This window comes from Mya arenaria, chromosome 15 (assembly GCF_026914265.1).
Source record: "Mya arenaria isolate MELC-2E11 chromosome 15, ASM2691426v1".
Taxonomy (NCBI): domain Eukaryota; kingdom Metazoa; phylum Mollusca; class Bivalvia; order Myida; family Myidae; genus Mya; species Mya arenaria.
This window is the reverse complement of record NC_069136.1, coordinates 20,943,103-20,965,196: the sequence shown is the minus strand read 5'-3', so window position 1 is coordinate 20,965,196 and position 22,094 is coordinate 20,943,103. Positions and strand designations below refer to the sequence as shown.

General features: G+C 33.6%; 1 protein-coding gene across 2 annotated transcripts in view; it reads left to right on the top strand.

The window, feature by feature from the left end:
• LOC128219912 (UDP-glucose:glycoprotein glucosyltransferase 1-like) overlaps window positions 1–22,094 on the top strand; it is a 43,140-nt gene that overhangs the window by 6,858 nt on the left and 14,188 nt on the right. The window contains exons 8-26 of one of the 2 annotated variants that reach the window (XM_052928078.1): window positions 1,465–1,482; window positions 3,319–3,391; window positions 7,603–7,703; window positions 8,133–8,232; window positions 8,583–8,643; window positions 8,884–9,039; window positions 9,666–9,752; window positions 10,357–10,476; window positions 10,820–11,041; window positions 11,871–11,999; window positions 14,553–14,717; window positions 14,972–15,095; window positions 16,107–16,205; window positions 16,846–16,940; window positions 17,738–17,944; window positions 18,219–18,350; window positions 19,100–19,230; window positions 19,435–19,530; window positions 19,824–20,006. In XM_052928078.1, the coding sequence (XP_052784038.1) occupies window positions 1,465–1,482; window positions 3,319–3,391; window positions 7,603–7,703; window positions 8,133–8,232; window positions 8,583–8,643; window positions 8,884–9,039; window positions 9,666–9,752; window positions 10,357–10,476; window positions 10,820–11,041; window positions 11,871–11,999; window positions 14,553–14,717; window positions 14,972–15,095; window positions 16,107–16,205; window positions 16,846–16,940; window positions 17,738–17,944; window positions 18,219–18,350; window positions 19,100–19,230; window positions 19,435–19,530; window positions 19,824–20,006 (2,299 nt within the window). The remainder of the gene's footprint in view (window positions 1–1,464; window positions 1,483–3,318; window positions 3,392–7,602; window positions 7,704–8,132; window positions 8,233–8,582; window positions 8,644–8,883; window positions 9,040–9,665; window positions 9,753–10,356; window positions 10,477–10,819; window positions 11,042–11,870; window positions 12,000–14,552; window positions 14,718–14,971; window positions 15,096–16,106; window positions 16,206–16,845; window positions 16,941–17,737; window positions 17,945–18,218; window positions 18,351–19,099; window positions 19,231–19,434; window positions 19,531–19,823; window positions 20,007–22,094) is intronic. The other variant, XM_052928079.1, reaches the window with a different exon arrangement.

Genomic DNA, 22,094 nt, shown 5'->3' with positions numbered 1-22,094 from the left:
AATTGAACTAGGGCCCGTTTGCATTAACATATTGAGTCTGAGTTTTAGACTCAAAATAGCAAAATTTAAATTTTTTAAAATAGTTTAAAAGAAGCAAATATGGTGAAAATTGCTGTATCTTTTTCAAAGAACCATTTTGTCAAAACAAGTTATAAATATAGATAACTTGAAAAATTTATGAATTCAGTTTCCTGATATTAGTCTGAAACTCGGACTCAAGATGTTTGCTTGTATGAGCTGCGATCTTGAAAACAAAGTAGCATGTTGAGGCAGGATGTTTTAAGCTTTTTTTTGATGGTATGAGAAAAAAGAGAACTACCAGTAGCTTATTTCTGGGTTGGATATCTTATGATAATAAAATTATGTATGCTGTTAAATATGAACTATGAATCATGTGTGCAGTCTTCTTTTTATGTTATATGATGATATGTATTTTTGTGTATATTTGAATCCCTAATGCTGGTCTTTAAAGGGACACACTCATGTTTTTTGTTCTAAGTTTAATTAACTCGCAGATTTTCTATGCATAAACCTGAATCAACATAGTGTTCCATTAAGCATCAATATTTTAGCCATGGCGCCATATGTTGACTTATTGCGTGCTTGATAGAACAAAGGCAGCTTAAGCGATGCATGTTTCTCCATCTTGAAATCTTACATGTTTGTAATGGCACATTTCATTTATATGATATCATTGTTTAAGTTATGCATTATTCTGCATAAAAAGATGTTAACTTCTATATATGAGAAGAAATTCATTATGAAGTATGATCTTTAAATAGTGGATCATAATGATGGTAAGTTACTTAAAGGCTGCTGGTTTATGTTACCGTAAGCTCCATCCGAAAAATCATTGTAGAATCCTGTATATTTGGTTCTGTGACTTAAATATAATTTACAAATAATCATACCTGAATTGGGACAAGCAGGTTATGGGTCTTATAGTATTTTTCTTTCCATATTTGTTTCAGAAAAACATACCTTGTATCTTATAAAAATGTCAAACCCTGGGTCATAAAGCCATTCTGTTTTTAAGTCATTGAAAAAAATCATACTGATCTGTTTTAATTAATGGAAAATAATGTCATGCCATTTTATTTTTAGTCACAAGAAAATAATGTCACACCATTCTATTCTCAGTCACAGGAAAATAATGTCATGCCATTCTATTATAAGTCACAGGAAAATAATGTTACACCATTCTATTCTAAGTCACAAGAAAATAATGTCACACCATTCTATTCTAAGTCACAGGAAAATAATGTCATGCCATTCTATTTTTAGTCATAAGAAAATAATGTCACACCATTCTATTTTTAGTGATACGAAAATAATGTCACATAAATCTATTTTAGTATCAGGGCACTGATGTCTCTCCTTTTGCTTATATGTCATATTTGCTATTGATCTATTTCTGTTTCTGATTCATATATATTCAAACACCTCTTGATTTTTTGTTGAAAGATGGTAGTAAGTCCACAGGTATGTCTCAAAACATTGCAGCAGATGTGTAATTATATATGCAGTGTATTCACCCTCCTTTTGCTTTCTGACTTATTTTTTTCAACCTATGATTTTTCATTTTGTATAATTTCTTAGGGCTTTGCTAAAGACTTTTTGGAGACATATTTTGAAGATAACAGCTGTTCTAATAATTTAAAACACAAAATGCACAGCCTCATATCTTTTTTGAATTTTTTTTTTATTATGACCAGATATTTATGCTTTTTAATGTATTTTCAGTTAACCCTTTCGCAAACTAAGCACATGTAACAAAAAATATGTACTAGATGATAATAAAAAATAATAAACATATTTTTCAGTTAGTATTCAGTGATAGTTCAATTTGCATTTTCAATGTATAATAACTACCTGTATAAGCTTTTTTTATCACAAAAACAATATTTCAGCCACCAAAATAAACTGCAAGGAAAAAGAATTTAGCATCTATTTTCTTATAAATAAGACAACATACACAGGGCTCTCAATAAGTTTCAGTTGAACCATCTCAAATAATAAAGTAACCGACCAGCTACTTCTTATTGTACTTAAAATTTACTCTTTTTTTAAATTTGAACCAGTCCAATTTCAATTTGAATCGTCCATTTAAGCTTGGCTGGCAGCCTGTTCTTATTGACATCACTTATACATTGTTATTAGTCACAACATAGCATACTGCAGAACTTATCTTAATTAACATATACCCCAATTGCACTGCTATATTTGGAACCTACATTAATTCTGCACAATACAAATATCTCGCAATGAAATATTCCTCTGTCCCCTTGAATACTTTACACTTTCCGTGATGGGCTTTATGCAAAGTTTTCTATTTAATGCAACTTTCATCCCCGCCCACCCCTTCAATTTTATTGTTTCAAATGAAAATGTTGTTCTATAACATTCACTTGTAAAATTTTTCAATCATGTTTGTGGTTCGTCTGAAAACACATGTTTATGGTCTCTTATGCAATAAGAAAGAGTATGATCTCATATTCAACACTGAATCAGTCATGTTAGAAAAATAAAAAATAAAATGTCGCCCCCCCTATGCTTGGTGAGCACTTACCAAACTCACATACACCCAGGCCGGGAACCAATCTGGGTTGCCTTGGTAATAAGGGAGTTTGCGCGAACCACTGCACTAACCAGACAGCCAAACCAGTCGCAATTGGCTTTTCTTGAAAATGTCAATGTAGGCTTGAGGATATTTCAGTTGAATGCAAGGAGAATTTGAGAAATCAGAATTATTTTACTTGCATATTTAAAACAATTGATAGAGCCTTTAAGAAACACATTTGGTTCAGGTTACCTGACGCTATCTATACAATTGATAGAGCCTTAAAGAAACTCATTTGGTTCAGGTTACCTGACGCTATCTTCGAAATATGTGCCGACCCTACAATTTTTTTTATTCAGTTAGTAAAAAAATAAAAAAATAATTTAAGTGTGTGTTTTTATATGTATTTTAAAACCTGTAAAGCTTTATGTAGAAGATTACTTTAACACCATGCTCTTATGATGACAATAAGGTTCAAACAAATAAAAAAGAATATATATAAAAAGAAGCCTTACTACCTACCTGATTTTGAATGTAATCCCAACCAAATCATTTTTTTTCGGGGTGGGGGGGGGGGGGTTGGGGGGGGGGGCTAGGGTAACTAATTCAATAAAATCTTTTCAGAAAGAAAGTAGTTACAAAATTTCAAAATATATCTCAGTACTACCAAGAATTGGAAACAGAGATCATCAAATAAAATGGTCCCCAATGCACATTAGTGGAACAAGTTCTATCAAGGCATTGTGTTGGTATTCCAGGAGGTGATTCCGGTGCCGATGAGGAGGAGGATGCGGGTGTCGATGTGGACGGTTTTGTCTTCTCAAAGCTCAGGTAGATTATGGTGCACCTAGAACTCTCCATGATTTTTGTCATATGGGCTATTTCAAAAAAAATGGTTAGAAAAGTTGAAAAATGGTCTAAATTTAAATCATCATTTAATACAAGGCTGTATGCCTAGTTTTGATGAACAATCTTTGTAGTATACAAAATTGGTTTTGTATAGAGAAAACAACTCATATAAACATTTTTATCCAACTTTTATTAAACTAAACATGGAATAAAAACACACAATACATGAACACTTTTAATGTCATTTTTTCTTGAAATAACCTAAGTTAACATGTCTCCCAATTATTATTTTAGTAGCTCTTATGTCAGCATACATTAATAGAATGTTGAATTACTCAGTCGCTCAAAATTTCTGAAGAATTTGATTTTTTGTACTTTTTTTACCGATGAAATGTAATATTCAAAGGTATTTTTTTATTTTCTATCTAAATTGTGCAATTAAATTTAAAAAAAAATACATTTTTGTAGAATTCAAACAATAACAAGTAACATTTACAAAGAAATCATAAGAAGCATTATGATTTCACTTCATGCAGCAAAAATAAAAACAGGAACAATATTTTAAGAAATTGTTACACTCCTGACATATGTAGATTAAAACCATTAAATAGATTTCACTTAAAATTTCTCAGTATAAATTAAAAGACATGCAATAACAAAGTAATTGATAGCCAATGAAACATTATTAAACAAATTTAGCATTGACACATTGCGATTTTACATAATCTGAGAAAGTTTTTTCAAAACCATAAAAAAGTGTTACTGTTACTTAATTCTTGCTCAACTTGCTCAACTTGTAAAAATTTGCAAAACTCAATTGAAATAACAGTAAAGCACTACAACAGTAACACTTTTATTTCATTTAACTTATGGTATTCAGTGTAAGTAACTAGATACAACTGTTCCGAATTGTTACACTCCTGACGAAATATTTCAAGTTCCAAGTTACTATGTATCAAATTTCAATTTTAACCCAAAACTGAGACATAAGTGTTGGCAGTGATAGTTTTCTTAGTATATCATGCTTGGGATGGCCATGATATATCATTTGTATTTGATCAGGTGTACATCCCATTTAAGGTAGCTCACAGCATTAATCTAATCTAAATATCTGAGCCATCCACTTTTAAGACATGTTCATTAGCAAGTCATGTTTCACAACATGTTCATAAAATATCTGTCCTTCTATCATATATGATGATTAATTTACCCGGTAATGATATAAATTTATTGCACATCTACTATTGAATATTTATATTACCTTTGCTACTTTAAGTCAGAATTACACTAATACAGTGGCACTGACGTGACATTCGCAACACTTTATATATATTGTGGCCACAACTTAGTAAATTGAGTTAACAACTTTGTAACTTGAGGCCACAACTTAATTGAGGCCGCAGCTTATTAAAATGTGGCAACAATTTAGTTAATTGTGACCACAATTAAGTAACTACTATTTATTACTATGTTGTGGCCATGATTTAATAAGTCATGACCTCAAGTTACTAAGTTGTGGCCACAATATAAATAAAGTGATGTCACCTCTGTGTCACTGTAGAGACTTCTTCTTTCTGCATACTGTTAAATTACCAGCCACAAAATGATCCGGTACAAATTGAAAGTAATGGCACATACAGATATGAATATTAGTCCACACCCCAATTCTCACAGTCCCAGGTATAGTGTCAAAAAGACATTATCATACTGATATGTCAGACAGCTCTCTGTGGTTTGTAAATTTGCCTGGGCTGCCTTTTTCGACACATTTATCTGCTGTTCTAGACTACAATTTTGAACTTAGCAAATGGCGTTTAGGTACTGGTACATGACTTCCATTTACATGCATGGTGGTTTTTTGGGGGGCATGATTCTTAAATGCAGCTTTCAAGGTATACAGCTTATCTTCCCAAGCTGCTGGTTTTAACAGTGTACTTTTCAGTTGAGTATCTTTCCTCTTCTTGTATCTATTTAGACATGACATTCTTTGGCCTGACTATTTTTCTTGTTTGCAGATGCCCACTTACTTTTGACATTTTTGTTCTCATACTTTTGGACGGCCAACTTTGCTTACTTCAAGTGTTTCCTCCACAACTTCATCTTTGTCAACCAACTTTGATCGTCTGTTAGAAGCTGCGTTTTCAATAAAAGCTTTATTGTCTTGGCACAAGCTCTGGTGTTTTCTAAAAGATTCTTCATAACTCGGCAATTTTCTGATTTTTGCTTGCTTCTTGTGTTTCCTTATTTCTTTTTCATTTTTTGAAAATTTCACATTGTCATTATTAAATTTTTCTCGGTGTTTCCTAATTCTTTCCTCTGATGTACTTTTAATGACTTTCTTTCTTGTATTTTAACTTTTCTTGTTTCTTAGTGCCCCTTTGAAACCTGGAAGGCTTACAATTAATTTGTCCCTATTTCCTTTGATATTTCTTCTGTAAAAAAAATAGTATTCACACTCAAAACCTATATTTGGTCAGGAGTGTAACATTGAAGGACATGTCAAAAGTCATGCTGGAAATTAAAGTCACATAGTTTTAAATGAATTAAATTATAGAACAGGGTCATCAGTTTGCCTCATTGTAGCCAAAAAATACCATTTGTTGATTGTCTGTCACTGCATGATTTTTCTATTAGTTGCATAGGAATTAAGTTGTTTTAAATTCAAACATTTTTGATAACATTTATAGGCATAAAATTGGTTAAAACTTACCTTATTTACATCAGATTGAAAATGTATCCTTCACTTCTCATTTGTAATCTTAACATTTGTACAAATATACTGTTATACTTCTGAAAATGATGATACAATAATACGCCAAAAATTTGCGAAAAAATGTTACACTCCTGACGGGCACATATCATCTAAATGCTCAGTAACCAACCACTATTTTCACTAATGATAATTTCTTATGATCACTCAATGACATAGACTTCCAGGAAACACCCTAATTAGTACATTTGTTAACTGTTTGCCAACACTGTGTTTCATTTTATACCAAATGTTACACTCCTGACATTTTTAGGCCAGCTTCTTTCTAGAAAGCTAAGCATCAAAAAGAGTAATAACACACAAACAATATTGTACACATGTAATAATGATATATTATCCGAAACTTTAAATCAATAAATTGTAAGTTATATGATAATTCATCCGAGCTATACTTCAAAAAGAGTTTTTTAAAGAAAAAAAATGTGGAAAAATTCCTAACACACATTATCAGTATCAGTAATATTTCATGCATAAATAATGAAATATCGCTTAAATTTTTATATTACCTTGAAGTCAACATTTGTGTTTTTCTGGTTAATAAAGTTATTACATTGTCATTCGCCAATGTTGTTTACAGTAACGCTTTGAATTGAGAGCTTTTTGTAAAGTGTCACGTTTTTTTGTTACACTCCTGACAATTTTGGCCTGTTTTTTGTGCATAACTTTTTTTCCGCTGAAGCTAATTTAGTCAAACTTCCCGGATTTTTTGATGACACAGAAATACAAGATATGGGAAAGAAGAAATTATGATAATTTGTATATTATTCATTTTATTTAGAAAATACTCAAACTAGCCATTTTTTTTTAAATAGCCCATATGCCTTATAGACGAGTTTTATTAGAGGATATGACATCATCACTGAGGTGTTAACTGTTTAGGATACATACTCTTGCCTTTTGCCCATTCAGCAAAACTCCATATAGTGATTATTTCACTTCTGTAAAGCATATAAGATGATGATGATGAGAAAAATCATGTAACCTCGTTTAAAAGTCCTGGAATGTTTCAAACAAAAATGTACTCCAAAACGTATTTTTGGTGTAAGCCAATAAAAAACATTGATTCATTTTGAAATTTCAAACCAAAAAATACAGCAATGAGATCAAATGAATTTCTAAAAAGGTTGAAATCTGGCTTTTTTTTACTTACTTACTGCAGAGATCTTCTCTTCCAGTCAAGGGAGATTACTGAGTATGAAATTGCCATTCATCATGCACTTAACTTATAAATTGGAACATATACTTATATATTAGCAATTATGATCCTCAGACAGGGTTTGATAATTTCATTCATTGCTAAGGTCAATTAATTTCACATTAGCAAATCAAAACACTTGTCTCTTAGTCCTATTTTTAAGTTGAATCTAAGATGGTGTATTCCCATGTATAGTATTTAAAAAAGAAATAATATTCATATTTCAAGGGAGCGCCATCCAGAACTGAAGGAAGACCTCAAGAAGTTGAAACAGCATCTGACAGAAACCTCCAGTGAACTTGCAGCCATGAAGGTCTGGCAACTGCAAGGTATTACTATGTTACATATATTAATGGGGAAAACATTAGGCCCTGAGGCCACAATCAATTGATACCATATTGAACTATGTTTGGGATACACTTTTAAGCAAGCATCCTTTTTATAGTATAAGTCTTCTGTCATTTGTTTTATGTGTCCATTTGGACATTGGGTTTGTTATTATTTGAATTTATATGTTATTATTTTATAACTCATGAACATCTGCTGTACTATTTAATTGCCTTTACAAATTTCATTATTCAATACAATACTCATACCATTTACGGTGGCTGCCGATTTTGACATGCGTCCTATATAGTTTTATGGTATTTTTTTTGGCCGCCATCCTAACCATGCTATGGTTCTATACACAGTTTAATACGGTATTTATCATTTTTTACAGTTGATCCAAATATATGACTATACTCATTGTGTTACAGACCTTAGCCTACAAGCTGCCCAGCTTGTGATATCCGCGGAGCAGGAAAATGCCTTGGAAACTCTCACAGACGTCAGCCAGAACTTTCCCTCCATGGCCAAGTATGCTGTATATAGTAAACATGATACAAAATATTGCAGTTTGTCCATTCGTTGCCTAAAAAGTATGGTGGCAGATATTTGCCATTTTGTCTATTCACTTAAATATGATAATAAACATCGTGTGAAAACATGACAAAGTAACGGTTTTGGCAGGTTTTTGCATGGTGCATTTTTACATACCAATTGGAAGTTGTAAAGATGAAATGAAAGTAAGTCGTATTTTCCCATTACAGGAAAAAAAAAAAATCCTACCAACCAAAAAAAACAAGCAATTTTAACTCTATCAATGTTTGAACATTAGCAAAATATCCAGTTGATATGTTTATGTGGCTTAATGTTTGATATTATAGGTTGTTGTTGAAGACATCTGTGAACAGTGATATGAAACGTGAAATAGAGAAAAACCAGCAGGTAACAAATGGGGTAGGAGTGGATGGGGGGTCTACTTTCCTCTGTCTGGCATTGTTTTCGTATCTTTAAGATTTTTTTATGTAGTTTGTTACTTATCAAATTTAAAAATTATCAACATGAGTATACACACATATATACATTGATGAGTTTATAGTTCATGACTTTGTGCGTTTATTGGTATGAATAGAGTAGGAATTTTATTGAATTTTAATTTTTATGAAGTCTTGATATGTATTTCAGTACTTTGAGCAGTATCATGGCATGGAGGCTGGGGACTCGGCCCTCTACGTGAATGGCATCCCTATGGATATGGAGATATATGATGTGTTTATGTTGCTGGACATCATGAAGTCAGAGGCCAAAATTATGGAAGGGCTATTCTCCTTAGGTTTTCAGGTATATTACAAATCGTATGCTCGATATTCTGATCTTGTTTTCACAAAAATTTTACTAATATAATTATTACTTGAACTTGTTGGGTGCTCCTTGGTATATTGGGCATAGGATTTTAGTGATGTAAACAACTAATTTCTGTTTTAATTCGAAATAATGCCGATATTTTATCATTTCATGTGCATGTTTCTTGTTTCAAAAGACAGAGTATGGAAATCATTTGCAATAGTAAAAACAGTGAGTCTTTAAAATAAACGAATTAAAAGATATTCAGTTTACTATTTTACTCAATTGAGTATCCTGTTGAGTTTGGAGCAAGTTTTCAAGCACAAATTCTCAGCTGAGACAAATAAGAGACTTAGACAGCATTGAAATACCTACTGTCAAGAAAGTAGCTGAAAAGTTCAGATATAAGAGTTGAACACATGAAATGGTGTTTACAAGTGTGATATAGAGGATAATTATTGTTGATTTTTTGTGAAATAGTGAAATTTATTCCACAGAACGCAATATTTTCAAGAGTGGCAGAGTCACTGCAGTGGAAATAAGGGCAGTAAAAAAGACATGATATTTCTCTGAAAAAGCATAGGTATTATATTTTTGTTACATTTTTTTAATTTTTTTTTAAGGGAGATGACCTGTACACCCTTCTACATGTTGATGCCAAGGGAGACAAACAGGAGTTTGCCCTCGACATTCGACACTCCGCCGTACAGGTAGGTACACAGGTTCATTTCAAGGGATGTAACGTTATATACAAACTGCTGGGATTTATTCTTACTCATAGGGGTTTGTTTTAGCTGTACTCTGAGGAAAGATATTCAACCATGCAATACGACTCTTGAAAATCTCTCAGAGGCAAATGTATGAAATAACCTCTAGAATTTTTTATGCAAAGGCTTTAATGACATTCTATGATATTTTGGAGATGTACAGGTATTTTGCTCTAGATCAAGCTTATATGACGGGTGAAATATTTCACCCCTATTTTACTGAAGTTCTTGATATTTTACCAAAGTTCTTGATATTTCACTGAAGTTATTGATATTTCACTGAAGTTCTTGATATTTCACTGAAGTTCTTGATAATTCACTGAAGTTCTTTTTATTTCACCGAAGTGCTTGATATTTAACTGAAGTTCTTGATATTTCAATCGAGTGCTTGATATTTCACTGTAGTTCTTGGTATTTCACTGAACTTCTTGATATTGGGATATTTAGTCATACCTGTATTGATAACATGGCCCCACAATCTAAATTAGTCTCAAAGAACTTCTATTCAATGTTATATCTCAACCATGTCTCACCTTCTCTTTTGCAGTTTATCAACGACCTTGAGACGGACAAGAAGTACAGTAACTGGCCTGACAAGGTTCAGGACATTCTACGCCCAACTTACCCCGGCATGCTCAGACATGTAGCCAAGAATTTCTTTAACTTGGTAAGTGACACAATCTGGCTTTTGCTATTTTACAAATTCAATATATAACACCAGCCTGTTTTCTTATGTTTACATTTTTAATATCAATTAATATATTTTACATTATTTACATCAGCTTTGAATAGGAAAAAGCTCTTAGACTGTGAAAAACAGTTTCTTACTTTAATATCTATAGGTTTTGATTTGGGGGGATTTTTTTAAATGTCAATTACGAGATCTATAAAATCTAAAATAAAATCACATCTCATTCAAATACATTGAACCATAAAAGAATTGGAAAAACTTTTGGTCAAAGCAGACTTGAAACACACAATTTTTAAATATATATGTTGTATGATTCCAGGTTTTCATCGTCGACCCTCAAGAAAAAGACAGTCGTGAACTTCTAAAGATGGCGGAGTCTTTCTACGTGCACAGTGTCCCCGTGCGTATAGGCGTGGTGTTTTTGGTGAGCGGGGACAAGGACGTGAGTGGACTAGATGACCCAGCAGTCGCGCTGGCTAACGCCTTTGATTACATCCGACAGGAGCATGATGCGCCAAAGGCTCTCACCTTTATCACTGATGTAAGTCTGACCCTTTCGGAATAGGATGGCCATTTCCCATCGATAACAACTTTGGATGTATATGGATGGTTTCCAATGTTAGAAATCTTTATATTTAACTACGCTGCAAGTAGGTTGTGTAGTAATTCAAATTTAGAAGTAAAACTTATTGACATTACTCTTGAGAATCTAATTATTTATGCAATAAACACTTCACTGACAATCAATTTAAACTAAGTAATACAAAATATATGTTAAAACACTACAATAAATTGATAATATTATTTGAATATTTACAAACTGCTTCTACTGATATATTGGCATACTTCCATGGAAAATGGCCTAGGAGTTCCGATTGATGTCGGATTAAATGAAAAGGTGATTTTTAAGTTTTCAGTGTGTGACTATAATTGTCGAAGTTCGACTATTATGTAAACAAGCGCGAATTCTTACAGTATTAAAGTGAAACAAGATTTTTTTAACTAGACCTGTAATACAAAACTCAGATATTGAACAAAACCAAAAAAAACAGGGCTTGGAGGCTTACTAACTAGGACCACTTTTGTACGAGAAATAAATTTTTGATGAACATTTTTGTTATCTAATTTTTACAACTTTGTAAGCATTAAATATCAATTGTTTTGGGATTATTTTATTTCTTTGTTCAGTCATATATTTAAATAATGATTTTAATAGCAAAATGCTAAACTAATTTCAAGTTAAAATTTGTAAACATAGGTTATTGAACCAGGCAGAGTATTTCCATTATTTTGTTGAATTTATTTTTAACGTGATTGTATGTTTTTTATTTGATTTACATATAATCATTTTCGTAATTTCTTAATTTCAGGTGTACGAGACCGCCAATGGTGGGGAAATAACTGTTGCCATGGTAACCAAGGAGTTTAAGGAGCAGTTCGCTGACGAGGAGATTGAAAAAGTGTTTGGCAAGGACTCCGAATATGACTATGTAAAGAGGGTAAGCTTTCTATCTTGTTTGTTGTTTGAAGAAAGGTTTTGGTTTTATCATATTCTTGGTGCAAGTTGTGTTGGCAGAGAGCTACTGTAAATGACTGGGTATAAGACGACAGGGGGTACTAGACGCAGGCAAAAAAATCCGTGAAAAATCTGAGAAAAAACTCTTAATCTATGTTTTGGGTTAAAGGACGCATAAAAAAATTGTCAAAATCGTCTGCCAATCTTTGCCACCATGTTTGTTGACAGTGAATTTTTCACACCTTATCGTACAACTGACAAAAAATATTTTGACAGTGCCCAACTTTGCTTTTTAGCTTGACTATTCGTCGGCTTCGGCGTCTGGTTAAAGTTTTAGGGCAAGTTGGAATTTTCACTTATAAGTCCAATACCCTACATTCAATTGACTTAATACTTCACACAGTTGGTCAGGGCCATCACATGATGAGGTTAGATAACTCCATATTATACTTTACACAGATTATGGCCCCTGATTGACTATGGAACTTAGGTTAAAGTTTTAGGGCAAGTTGGAATATTTATTAATAACTTCTATATCCTTGGTTCAATTGACTTAATACTTCACACAGTTGTTCAGGACCATCACACAATGAGGTTACATAACTCCATATTATCCTTAATACAAGTTATGGCCCCTGATTGACTTTGGTTAAAGTTTTAGGGCAGGTTAAAGTTTAAGGGCAAGTTGGGATTTTCACTTAAAACTCCAATACCATTCATTCAATTGACTTAATACTTCACACAGATGTTCAGAGCCATCACATAATGAGGTTAGATAACTCCATATTATTTTTTTACAAATTATGGCCCCTGATTGACTATGGAACTTAGGTTAAAGTTTTAGGGCAGGTTGGGATATTGTTTAATAACTTCTATACCCTTCATTCAATTGACTTAATACTTCACACAATTGTTCAGGACCATCACCCAATGAGGTTACATAACTCCATATTATCCTAAATACAAGTTATGGCCCCTGATTGACTTAGGTTAAAGTTTTAGGGCAGGTTGGGATATTGTTTAATAACTTCTATACCCTTCATTCAATTGACTTAAAACTTCACACAATTGTTCAGTACCATCACCCAATGAGGTTACATAACTCCATATCCTAAATACAAGTTATGGCCCCTGATTGACTTAGGTTAAAGTTTTAGGCAAGTGAAAGTTAAGGGCAAGTTGGGAGTTTAATAAAAATACTTCTATACAGTTCATTAAATGCACTTAAAATTCAAAATTATTTACGACCATCTTACAACAAGAAACATAACTCTGTTTTAAGCCTAAATACAAATTATGGCGTTTTTTTTTGTTTTGTTTTTTTAATTTCCTTTGAAAGGCATATTCTTAACCACATTTTCATAATGGGAAATAAAGTTATTTGAATGACTTGCGTCATTGTTTGGGCGGGCTGGTGGGAGGGCAGCATCAACGTCAACTTATGTATCGAATAATTTTAGTTAGGTTTGACATAAAGAGACCAAACTTGGTATTATTACATCGTTATTGTATTCTAAAAGTCAAAGCGGCGTAGTCGAGCGCGCTGTCATACGACAGCTCTTGTTTATATGCATGTTTAATTATTGTTTTATTCAAAATAATATTGAATAATTTTAATAATTTAATCGTACAATTTTTTTTTTTCAATATAAACGTCTTTCGATATACCGTATCCCGATCTTCAACTGCCGTTTTAACCTGTATATACTCGATCGATATGACGCGAGTAACATCCCTTTCAACATAAATCTTAACAAACTCTCGGCCTGACATTGACCTCAGAAAAAGAGTTCAAAAGCTTGTTACTGGTTATTAGACGCACACATTTTTTACACCGAAATCTGAGGGAAAAAGTGCATCTAATACCCAGTCATTTATGGTATTCAAGAGTACCATGTAGTCTGATTCTGAAAAGTGCTTTTGGTTTAAAAATAGGTAAAAGTGGAAATCATTAAACCTGGGGGAGTAGGAAGAATTAGTCCCAGGTTAAACCACATTTGTTTTTACCATTCATTTAAGATGTAGATTTTCTATGCACTTCACCTGAACCAATATAAAGCTTTCCATGAGCAAAATTCTAAGCTCAGGGAACGTCAAAGGGTTCATGATTGTCATAACTTGATAGCTGAGAACACAATGTCAAAATAATCAGATGTCTGGTTACTTGTAGAGTATTAATCCTCGTCCAATATATCCAATATTAAAAATATTCATAAAAACATAATATGTTAGTATTTAGTATTTTGCTGAATAATTTTTATAATTTTGAAGATTCAAACTGTTTTCAAATTGACATTTAGCTTCTTCTAACGTATTTCATCACGATCGTGAGGACATCTTAAAACTGATATAAACCACTCTGAAGCCACTACTTGTGTCCTTTATGAGAGTCCATGAGAAATTACCCCTGGTGGATATTAAACTCACGACCTATTGAGTGAGAGGTAGACATCTTTACCAGTAGACCACTTAAATTTATTCAGTAATACCCGAACATGCATGTATCTTCATGTTTTTCACTTACATTGTATTTCAGAGCAGTTCAGACTTCATTTCTAAATGTGGGTTGACTGAATTCCCAGCGGTGCTCGTAAACGGAAAGCCCATGAAAAAGGCCGACCTAACTCAGGACAGCTTTGAGGAAGGTGTTATTACAGAAATCATGCAGGCTACTCCAGAGTTCCAACAGAATGTCTATCAGGTAAGTCTATAGCTTTTTTAGTTGTGTTACTTAACATGTATAATAATCTCTTAAAGGATCTGCTACAAGAGTAATCAAGCAGGCTTTTATGGATTTAAAACAAAGGGGGATGGAGGTGTAACCCTGACGTAGTTGATTAAGAGATGATGTCACAGATACTAGAGGACTGTCGAACAACAGCTGTGGATCTTTGTGAAAACAATGATATTATGTACCTTCATCGCATTGTATGTTTTTTTCTCTCTCTTTAACAGGGTCGTCTACATGAGGGCCACAATATTTTGGAATGGGTGATGGAGAAAGACCATGTTCTACCCCGGCTCAATTCTCGAGTGCTGAATGGACCATCCAAAACGCTTGACCTCTGTGAAAATATTGGTATGATTAAAGTGTTGTGTTTCTGAAATATTTATATAATAATGATTCTTGAATTCTTCTTAAACATTGCATTGCTTTTCCTTTAATATAAGAATGATTAATAACTGTCAACTGTCAGAATGGTTATAAGTAGGGATGCAAACGAATGGCAAAATTGATATTCGAATATTCGGTAATTCTTTTGAACGAATATTCGATTGCCAAATTACATCTTTTAAAACTTGTAGTTAACTATTATAATATATGCTCAATTAAGAGCCCGGGCATTTAAGCCCTACTTTGTCGTAAGCACTACGCGCGGCCGACCCTGAATTTCACGAAATGAGCCTCTGAAATTCCTCATTTCAGAAAGACAAAAAGTTACAAATTAGGAACAAAGAAAAAGCAAAATCATTTCATTTATATTCCTGTGCCTTCATATTTGTAAACAACGTGAACTTAGATGGATTTCTGGTCAAATGGCGTTAATACGCCAATGGAGGGTCTTTCCGTAGGACGAGCAGCCTCGTTCTGGGATTGACCTGTACTATTAAATTAAACTATGGAAAAAACAAACCAACTCGGGAACTAATTTATTGATTAATTGGCAAAGGCATTTCAGTTTACCGAAAATAATTATTTTTTGTGTCACTTATGTTATAGCCAGTTATTGTCAAATACAGGGACTTTTATAGTACCCGACGGTATGTCCCAAAATGACATAATTTTATGACACGTGTTTCGTGTATTGTCAACACATTCACACCTCCGGCAGTATAGGCCAATCGTTGTAAAAACAAGACAAACAAACTTTTAACACAACAACAGAGTTGTAGGCAATATGTTTATTATTATATTTATTCAACAACAAAACATCGAATATTCGAATACCTATTTTGACATTCAAATACCAAACGTTTGATCGAATATTCGAATATTCGTTTGCATCCCTAGTTATAAGGTACTTGATAAGCCTAATTGGGCTTAAAATGAATAAAATTGTGAATGATATTAAATGGATTTTTTTTTCAGAATCCGGCCTTACTGAAGATTATGACACATTTGAAATGCTGACATCCAAAGATATGTGTGCCTCCCTGGCTGATAGTCTCGCCTACCTTCACAGGAATGGTATGATATACTCCTTTTTGTGGATACAGCTTTGTCCAAATTTTACACCGAAGTTGGTACAAAAGACTATCTTTATAGGGATAGTTTGAATCACATTTCCATTGTTATGAATTAGGAGCTAAAGGATACAGGCAGAACTCAACAGCATAAAATGAAGCAACAGGCGATGTCTGTTAAAACTTCTTTAAAGGGACTGAACACCAGATGATATAATTGCAGGAAAAAAAGAAAATTGTCAAAAACTTACAAAATATTTACCTTGTTGTGTACAACAACATATTGAATCTTACTTACTGATGTACAACTTTACGATATCTGCTGATTTTTTGACCATCTGGTGTCTAGTCCCTTTAAGTAAAAATTGATTTTATTTGTTGACTTATGGGTATATGGACATGCAACGTTGTATCCATAATCAGGTATTCAAATAAGTATCATTTATTATTAAAGATCTATATTTTAAATTAGTTCTAAGAATGAAGACCTATTACGACCAAGATTAAGTAAGATTAACACAATTTCATTTGTGATAATAGATGGCCGCAGGCTTGTTACAGGGGTCCTTAAACTATACAGTTAAAACTAAAAAAGAGCTTCGATGATACTTAAAATGACATTTTGTTTTCCCTTCTCTCAACAGATGACTCGAAGGTCTACGCTTTATCCCTGTGGCTGGTTGTTGACCTTCAAACCTCGGAAGGTCGCAGTCTAGCATACGCTGCTCTCAAACGACTGGTATGATAAGTTTTATATTGTTATAAGTTTTACGCTCTAAGATAAAAGCAAAACTGTTTCAGATACTTGAATTAATTAGAGGTTGATACACGGCGTGGCGAGGCTGTTGAGTGATAATTGGCCCAAGTGACTCATAATGGCCCGAGACGTAGGTCGTGTTTGCCTCCATTTAGGATTTTGATAATTAAACTGTTAAAGCAGATCAATAAATTGTGATTAATTAGTTAAGACATTATTTTACAGTCGCCAAATTTGATTTTAAGACAAAAATTGAATTCGATTGGGAATGTTCTACGGGTCGCAAAATAATCGATAATCAGCCCAGGCCGCAAAACTGATAATCACTGAGTCATGCAACTAATTGCGGAATCCCTGTAAAGTATCCCTATATATAGTTACATATGTATTAATTTGCCTGTATAGTATGGTAAACATGTAGCGATCATTTCTTGAAATTTCGAGTATGTCTAGTTGTGTCCTCAAACCTTGGCAGTTTTAAGTGTGTTGGTATGCATAACAAAGGTAATGAAAATATATTGTTTGCATGTCAACTGTCATCAGATTGCGTTTCTATGAAAAAATCTTACTTCTTATATAGTGCTTTGATTATATAAAAGCACTACAGTAGCGATATTATATCCAGAATTTAAGCAAGCTTAGAAGCATTTTGCGAGTGTACGGCTTGTTCTATTTAGACAACAGTCCAAAGCTAAATCGTAATATTAAAATGTTTTTGATGTTTTGTTCAGTACATGTAGTTTGATCATCTTTTTTTAACTAATAAATTTATTCCCCAGAAACACTCCAACGACATGCGCCTAGCTTTCATTTTCAACCCAGAAGCACCATCTACAGGCAAAGTGGACATCAACAAGGCAGCTCATGTGGCAGTCAACACTTTATCAAATACCCTTGCGAAGAGCTATGTTACTAAGCTGGTGAAAGAGGAGAATTTCGATGACCTTCAGTCCGGAAAAAAGACGCTGCAAGACTTGGAAGTTAATGTAAGAGACCAATTAGTTTATTACACGAAAACATTGGAAACACCTCAGACATTTTCCAGTGATATCAACCTCCGACGTATTTAGACGATTTACTATGTCAGAATTCTTTACATTTAACTAGGCTGCAAAGAGATTGAGTAGTAATTTCAATTTAGCAGTTACCGGTAAAGCCTTTTAAAGGACTACTTTTAGGTATCCTAATGATTTTTGCAATAATACAATTCATTGGGAATTACTTGGAATAGGTTTGAATATAATTTCTTTCCATGAACAGGGTATGGATATGGCTGCTTATCTGAAGGCTTATGAGGGGCAATCTTCAGAGTTTCTACAGGTGCACCGTGTGTTTGCCGAGAGGACACTGGAGATCCCTGGTTCCAAAAGGGGATTTGTTGCCAATGGGCAGGTGCGTAGAGAAACAATTATATCGGGAATCTTTAACAGTTTTAATTGCCTCGAATACCCACTGAGGCCTAATATGATCTTTGTTTTAAGCATAAAAAACATCCGGAATGGTTGTGTCAATTTATTTTATTTATGTAGATTTGTTGTATAATAATTAAAATTTAACCAGACAATTACACATCTGGCACGGTATTAAATAACCAAATTAAATTGAACTTAAGCTTAAGATTAGAATCTGAGTGTTTTGGCCTGTATATTGACCAATAGGCTGAATGGAATCACTGAGGCATGATTAAGGATAAGAACAAGATCAATATTGAATACTGGCCCAGGCCAATTTCTGAAACAATCTTGAAGTCCCATATATCATGATCAATCTAAGAACACTATTTTTCTTGTTTGACTATCACTTTAATGAGTTCTGAGACTGCAAAGAGAAGTTATGTTTATGATAAACTATAATAATTGTTTGTTTTAAAACTGAGGATTAAGTAAGAAACAAGCTAAGGGCTATTCCATTAATACATATTACGCCCGGGGGGGGGGGGGGACGCAATTATTTAAATCGTATATGGATGGGTATCTTTTTACGCTTTAAAAAGATTTTTCAAGAAATTGGGCTCTGAGGAAAAAAAGATTAATCTTTCTGTATCACAACCAGTGCACTCATGAGCCATTACCAGTTACATAATGCAATATATATTACATAGACAATTAACAATAAATTGATCATCATTTTCCTATATATAGGTGTTTGGACCATTGAGGGTGGATGAAGAGTTTATCACTGAAGACGTTGACCTTTTGGAAATGTATGTGAAGCAGCTTTCCGCCAATCGACTCCGCACGGAGATCACCAAAATGAAATACACAGGCAAAAAGTAAGGCAAATTTTATTCTTAGGATTGAAATATAAATTATACATAATGATATATTGATATATGCTACAAATGTGCATGGTTATATAGGTCAGGTTTCTGCTAATCAAGGCGATACCAAGGTCAATGAAATAAAATGTACGGGCAAAATTTAATTTGTCGCTGTGTATTGTCACTGAGTATATTGGATTTTTAATTTCACTTAAGGGGCAGCGACCTTGTAATGAAGGTTGGCGGACTTCTTGCGTCCATAGAGAAGAGTCACACACGCAAGAAGGTGAAATATGGCGGAGACCAACACAGGTTAGCATATTTCCATCTGGGTTTTGAGATAAAAAATGACATCATAAAGATAGATGTTTGACCTGTTAAACATGGAATGTTTTATGATGTGCTCAAACACTTAAATATAAACAAGTACAGCTGAAATATTTTTCTCAAATTCTGTTAGAATTGCAGCAGATCATAAGTGTATCCATTAATCTTCATTGGCAGTTACTATTTAAAAGTTAACAATGATGATGTTAACAACTTTGTTAACTGTTAAAAAGTTGTATGCAATAGGTCCACTATATATTTCCGCTGTTTTTTTTTAGTGTGGTGAAAATACCTGGAAATAATGATATGCCAGCATTCCGTATAGAGGCGATTGTGGACCCGGCAAGCATCGCCGCCCAGAAAATGGCCCCAATTCTCATGGTGCTGAAAGACCTATACAACCTCGATATTCGTGTCTACATGAACAGCAAGGATAAGCTCTCCGAGATGCCACTGAAGAGGTAAGACTGGTGTTGTCATTGATCAATTAAAGCCATCTGTTTTATAAGTAATCATATGCAACTAGTCTAAAACAAATAATATACATCAGGGGTGAGAGTATTCTGTGGTGTTACAAAATTCTGGATTTTTTTTCTCCTATCATGTAATGCAGTTATGATAAACATCAATCTGACACTGTTAAAATGCCTTAAATCCAGGGGTGGTATTCAATATTCAACTTCAGTTATTCTGATGGTCATACATCATTGACTTTATTCACTCTATTGGTCAGTTATTAATAGCAAGTAATCCGATTAGCTACATCGTACTTTGATCCAATTAAGACTTATATTGAAAACCAGTCCTGAAGTTTAAAGGTTTTCTCCCTGTGACCCCATCCAAGGATCTACCCTTGGGCTGTATTCAATAAACATCTCAGTTTAAATATAATGATTAAAATGAAATCTGGCTGGTTTGATTGGATTAATAATATAAATTGGCCAATGGAAACACTCAGATTATTCTCCAATCTTAGTTGCTTATTGAAGACTAACCCTGGACCAGGAATGTTGCCTACCTCAATGTAAAGTTCAGCTTATTGCTTTCCTCCTTTTTCACCCACTGATACATTTCAATAGATCATAGATCAACACCAGCATATTCTTGCATATCTGTGCTTTTTGTGTCGCCTGAAAAGACGACATATAGGGGTTACTTTTGTCGGTGGCGGCGGCGGCGTCCTCGTCCCATTTTCGTATGTCCGGGGTATATCTCCTAAACTATTAGTGGTATCAACTTGAAACTTCATATGTACATAGATCTAATTGAGGGCAAGTGCAGTGCACAAGAACTGTTACTCTTGCTTCCATATTTTTAGAGTTATTGCTCTTTGTTATTTTTCATGCTTAAAGTTTTGTCCGGGGCATATCTTGTAGAATATAAGAGTTATCAACTTGAAACTTCATATGTAGATAGATCTCATGGAGGGCAAGTGCAGTGCACAATAACAGTAACTCTTGCTTTCTTAGTTTTAAAATTATTGCCCTTTGTTAATTTTCATGCTTAAAGTTTTGTCCGTAGCATATCTTGAAGAATATAAGAGGTATCAACTTGAAACTTCATAGCTAGATAGATCTCATTGAGGGCAAGTGCAGTGCACAATAACAGTAACTCTTGCTTTCTTAGTTTTAAAGTTATTGCCCTTTGTTAATGTTCATGCTTAAAGTTTTGTCCGGGGCATATCTTGAAGAATATAAGAGGTATCAACTTGAAACTTCATAGCAAGATATATCTCATTGAGGGCAAGTGCAGTGCACAATAACAGTAACTCTTGCTTTCTTAGTTTTAAAGTTATTGCCCTTTGTTAATTTTCATGCTTAAAGTTTTGTCCGGGGCATATCTTGAAGAATATAAGAGGTATCAACTTGAAACTTCATAGCTAGATAGATCTCATTGAGGGCAAGTGCAGTGCTCAAGAACCGTTACTCTTGCTGCCATATTTTTAGAGTTATTGCCCTTTGTTAATATTCTTGCTTAGGTTCAGTGGCATATCTCGTAAACTATAGGAGGTTTCAACCTGAAACTTATTCCATAGGTATATCTGATTGAGGGCTCAAATGCCACCTACGCTTGAAAGTTAAATGGCAACATTATTGTCTATAAATGAATAAAATGCCAATCTAACAGCTATAAAGTCGACAGTAAATAATTCGTCAGGCGACACATCCGACTCGCGGAGTTCTAGTATGATATAAGTTTAGGGAATGTTGGTGTGTTATATGAAATAAATATAGATATTCACTTGAAGTCACGAGTACCAAACGGCTTAAGGCAAGGGCTATTGTAAACTTAAAGAATACTTCAATAAAAAAAGGACTGTTGCTCTTTCTTTGATTTGATTAATTCTCTTTAGTTATGCCTTTCTTAATGTAAGCATAATGAAACTGTTGGTCATTAGGTTAGTGTGCAAAGTACAAAGTATTATTCTGACAAACTGTTTGCCATTATCACAAATGTACAATATGAAGGGCTTAAAGGAAGTAAGTAAGCATTTTGATATACAAACTTGTCTGTAAAAATATGTTTTGAAAATATGAGTAATTTCGAAC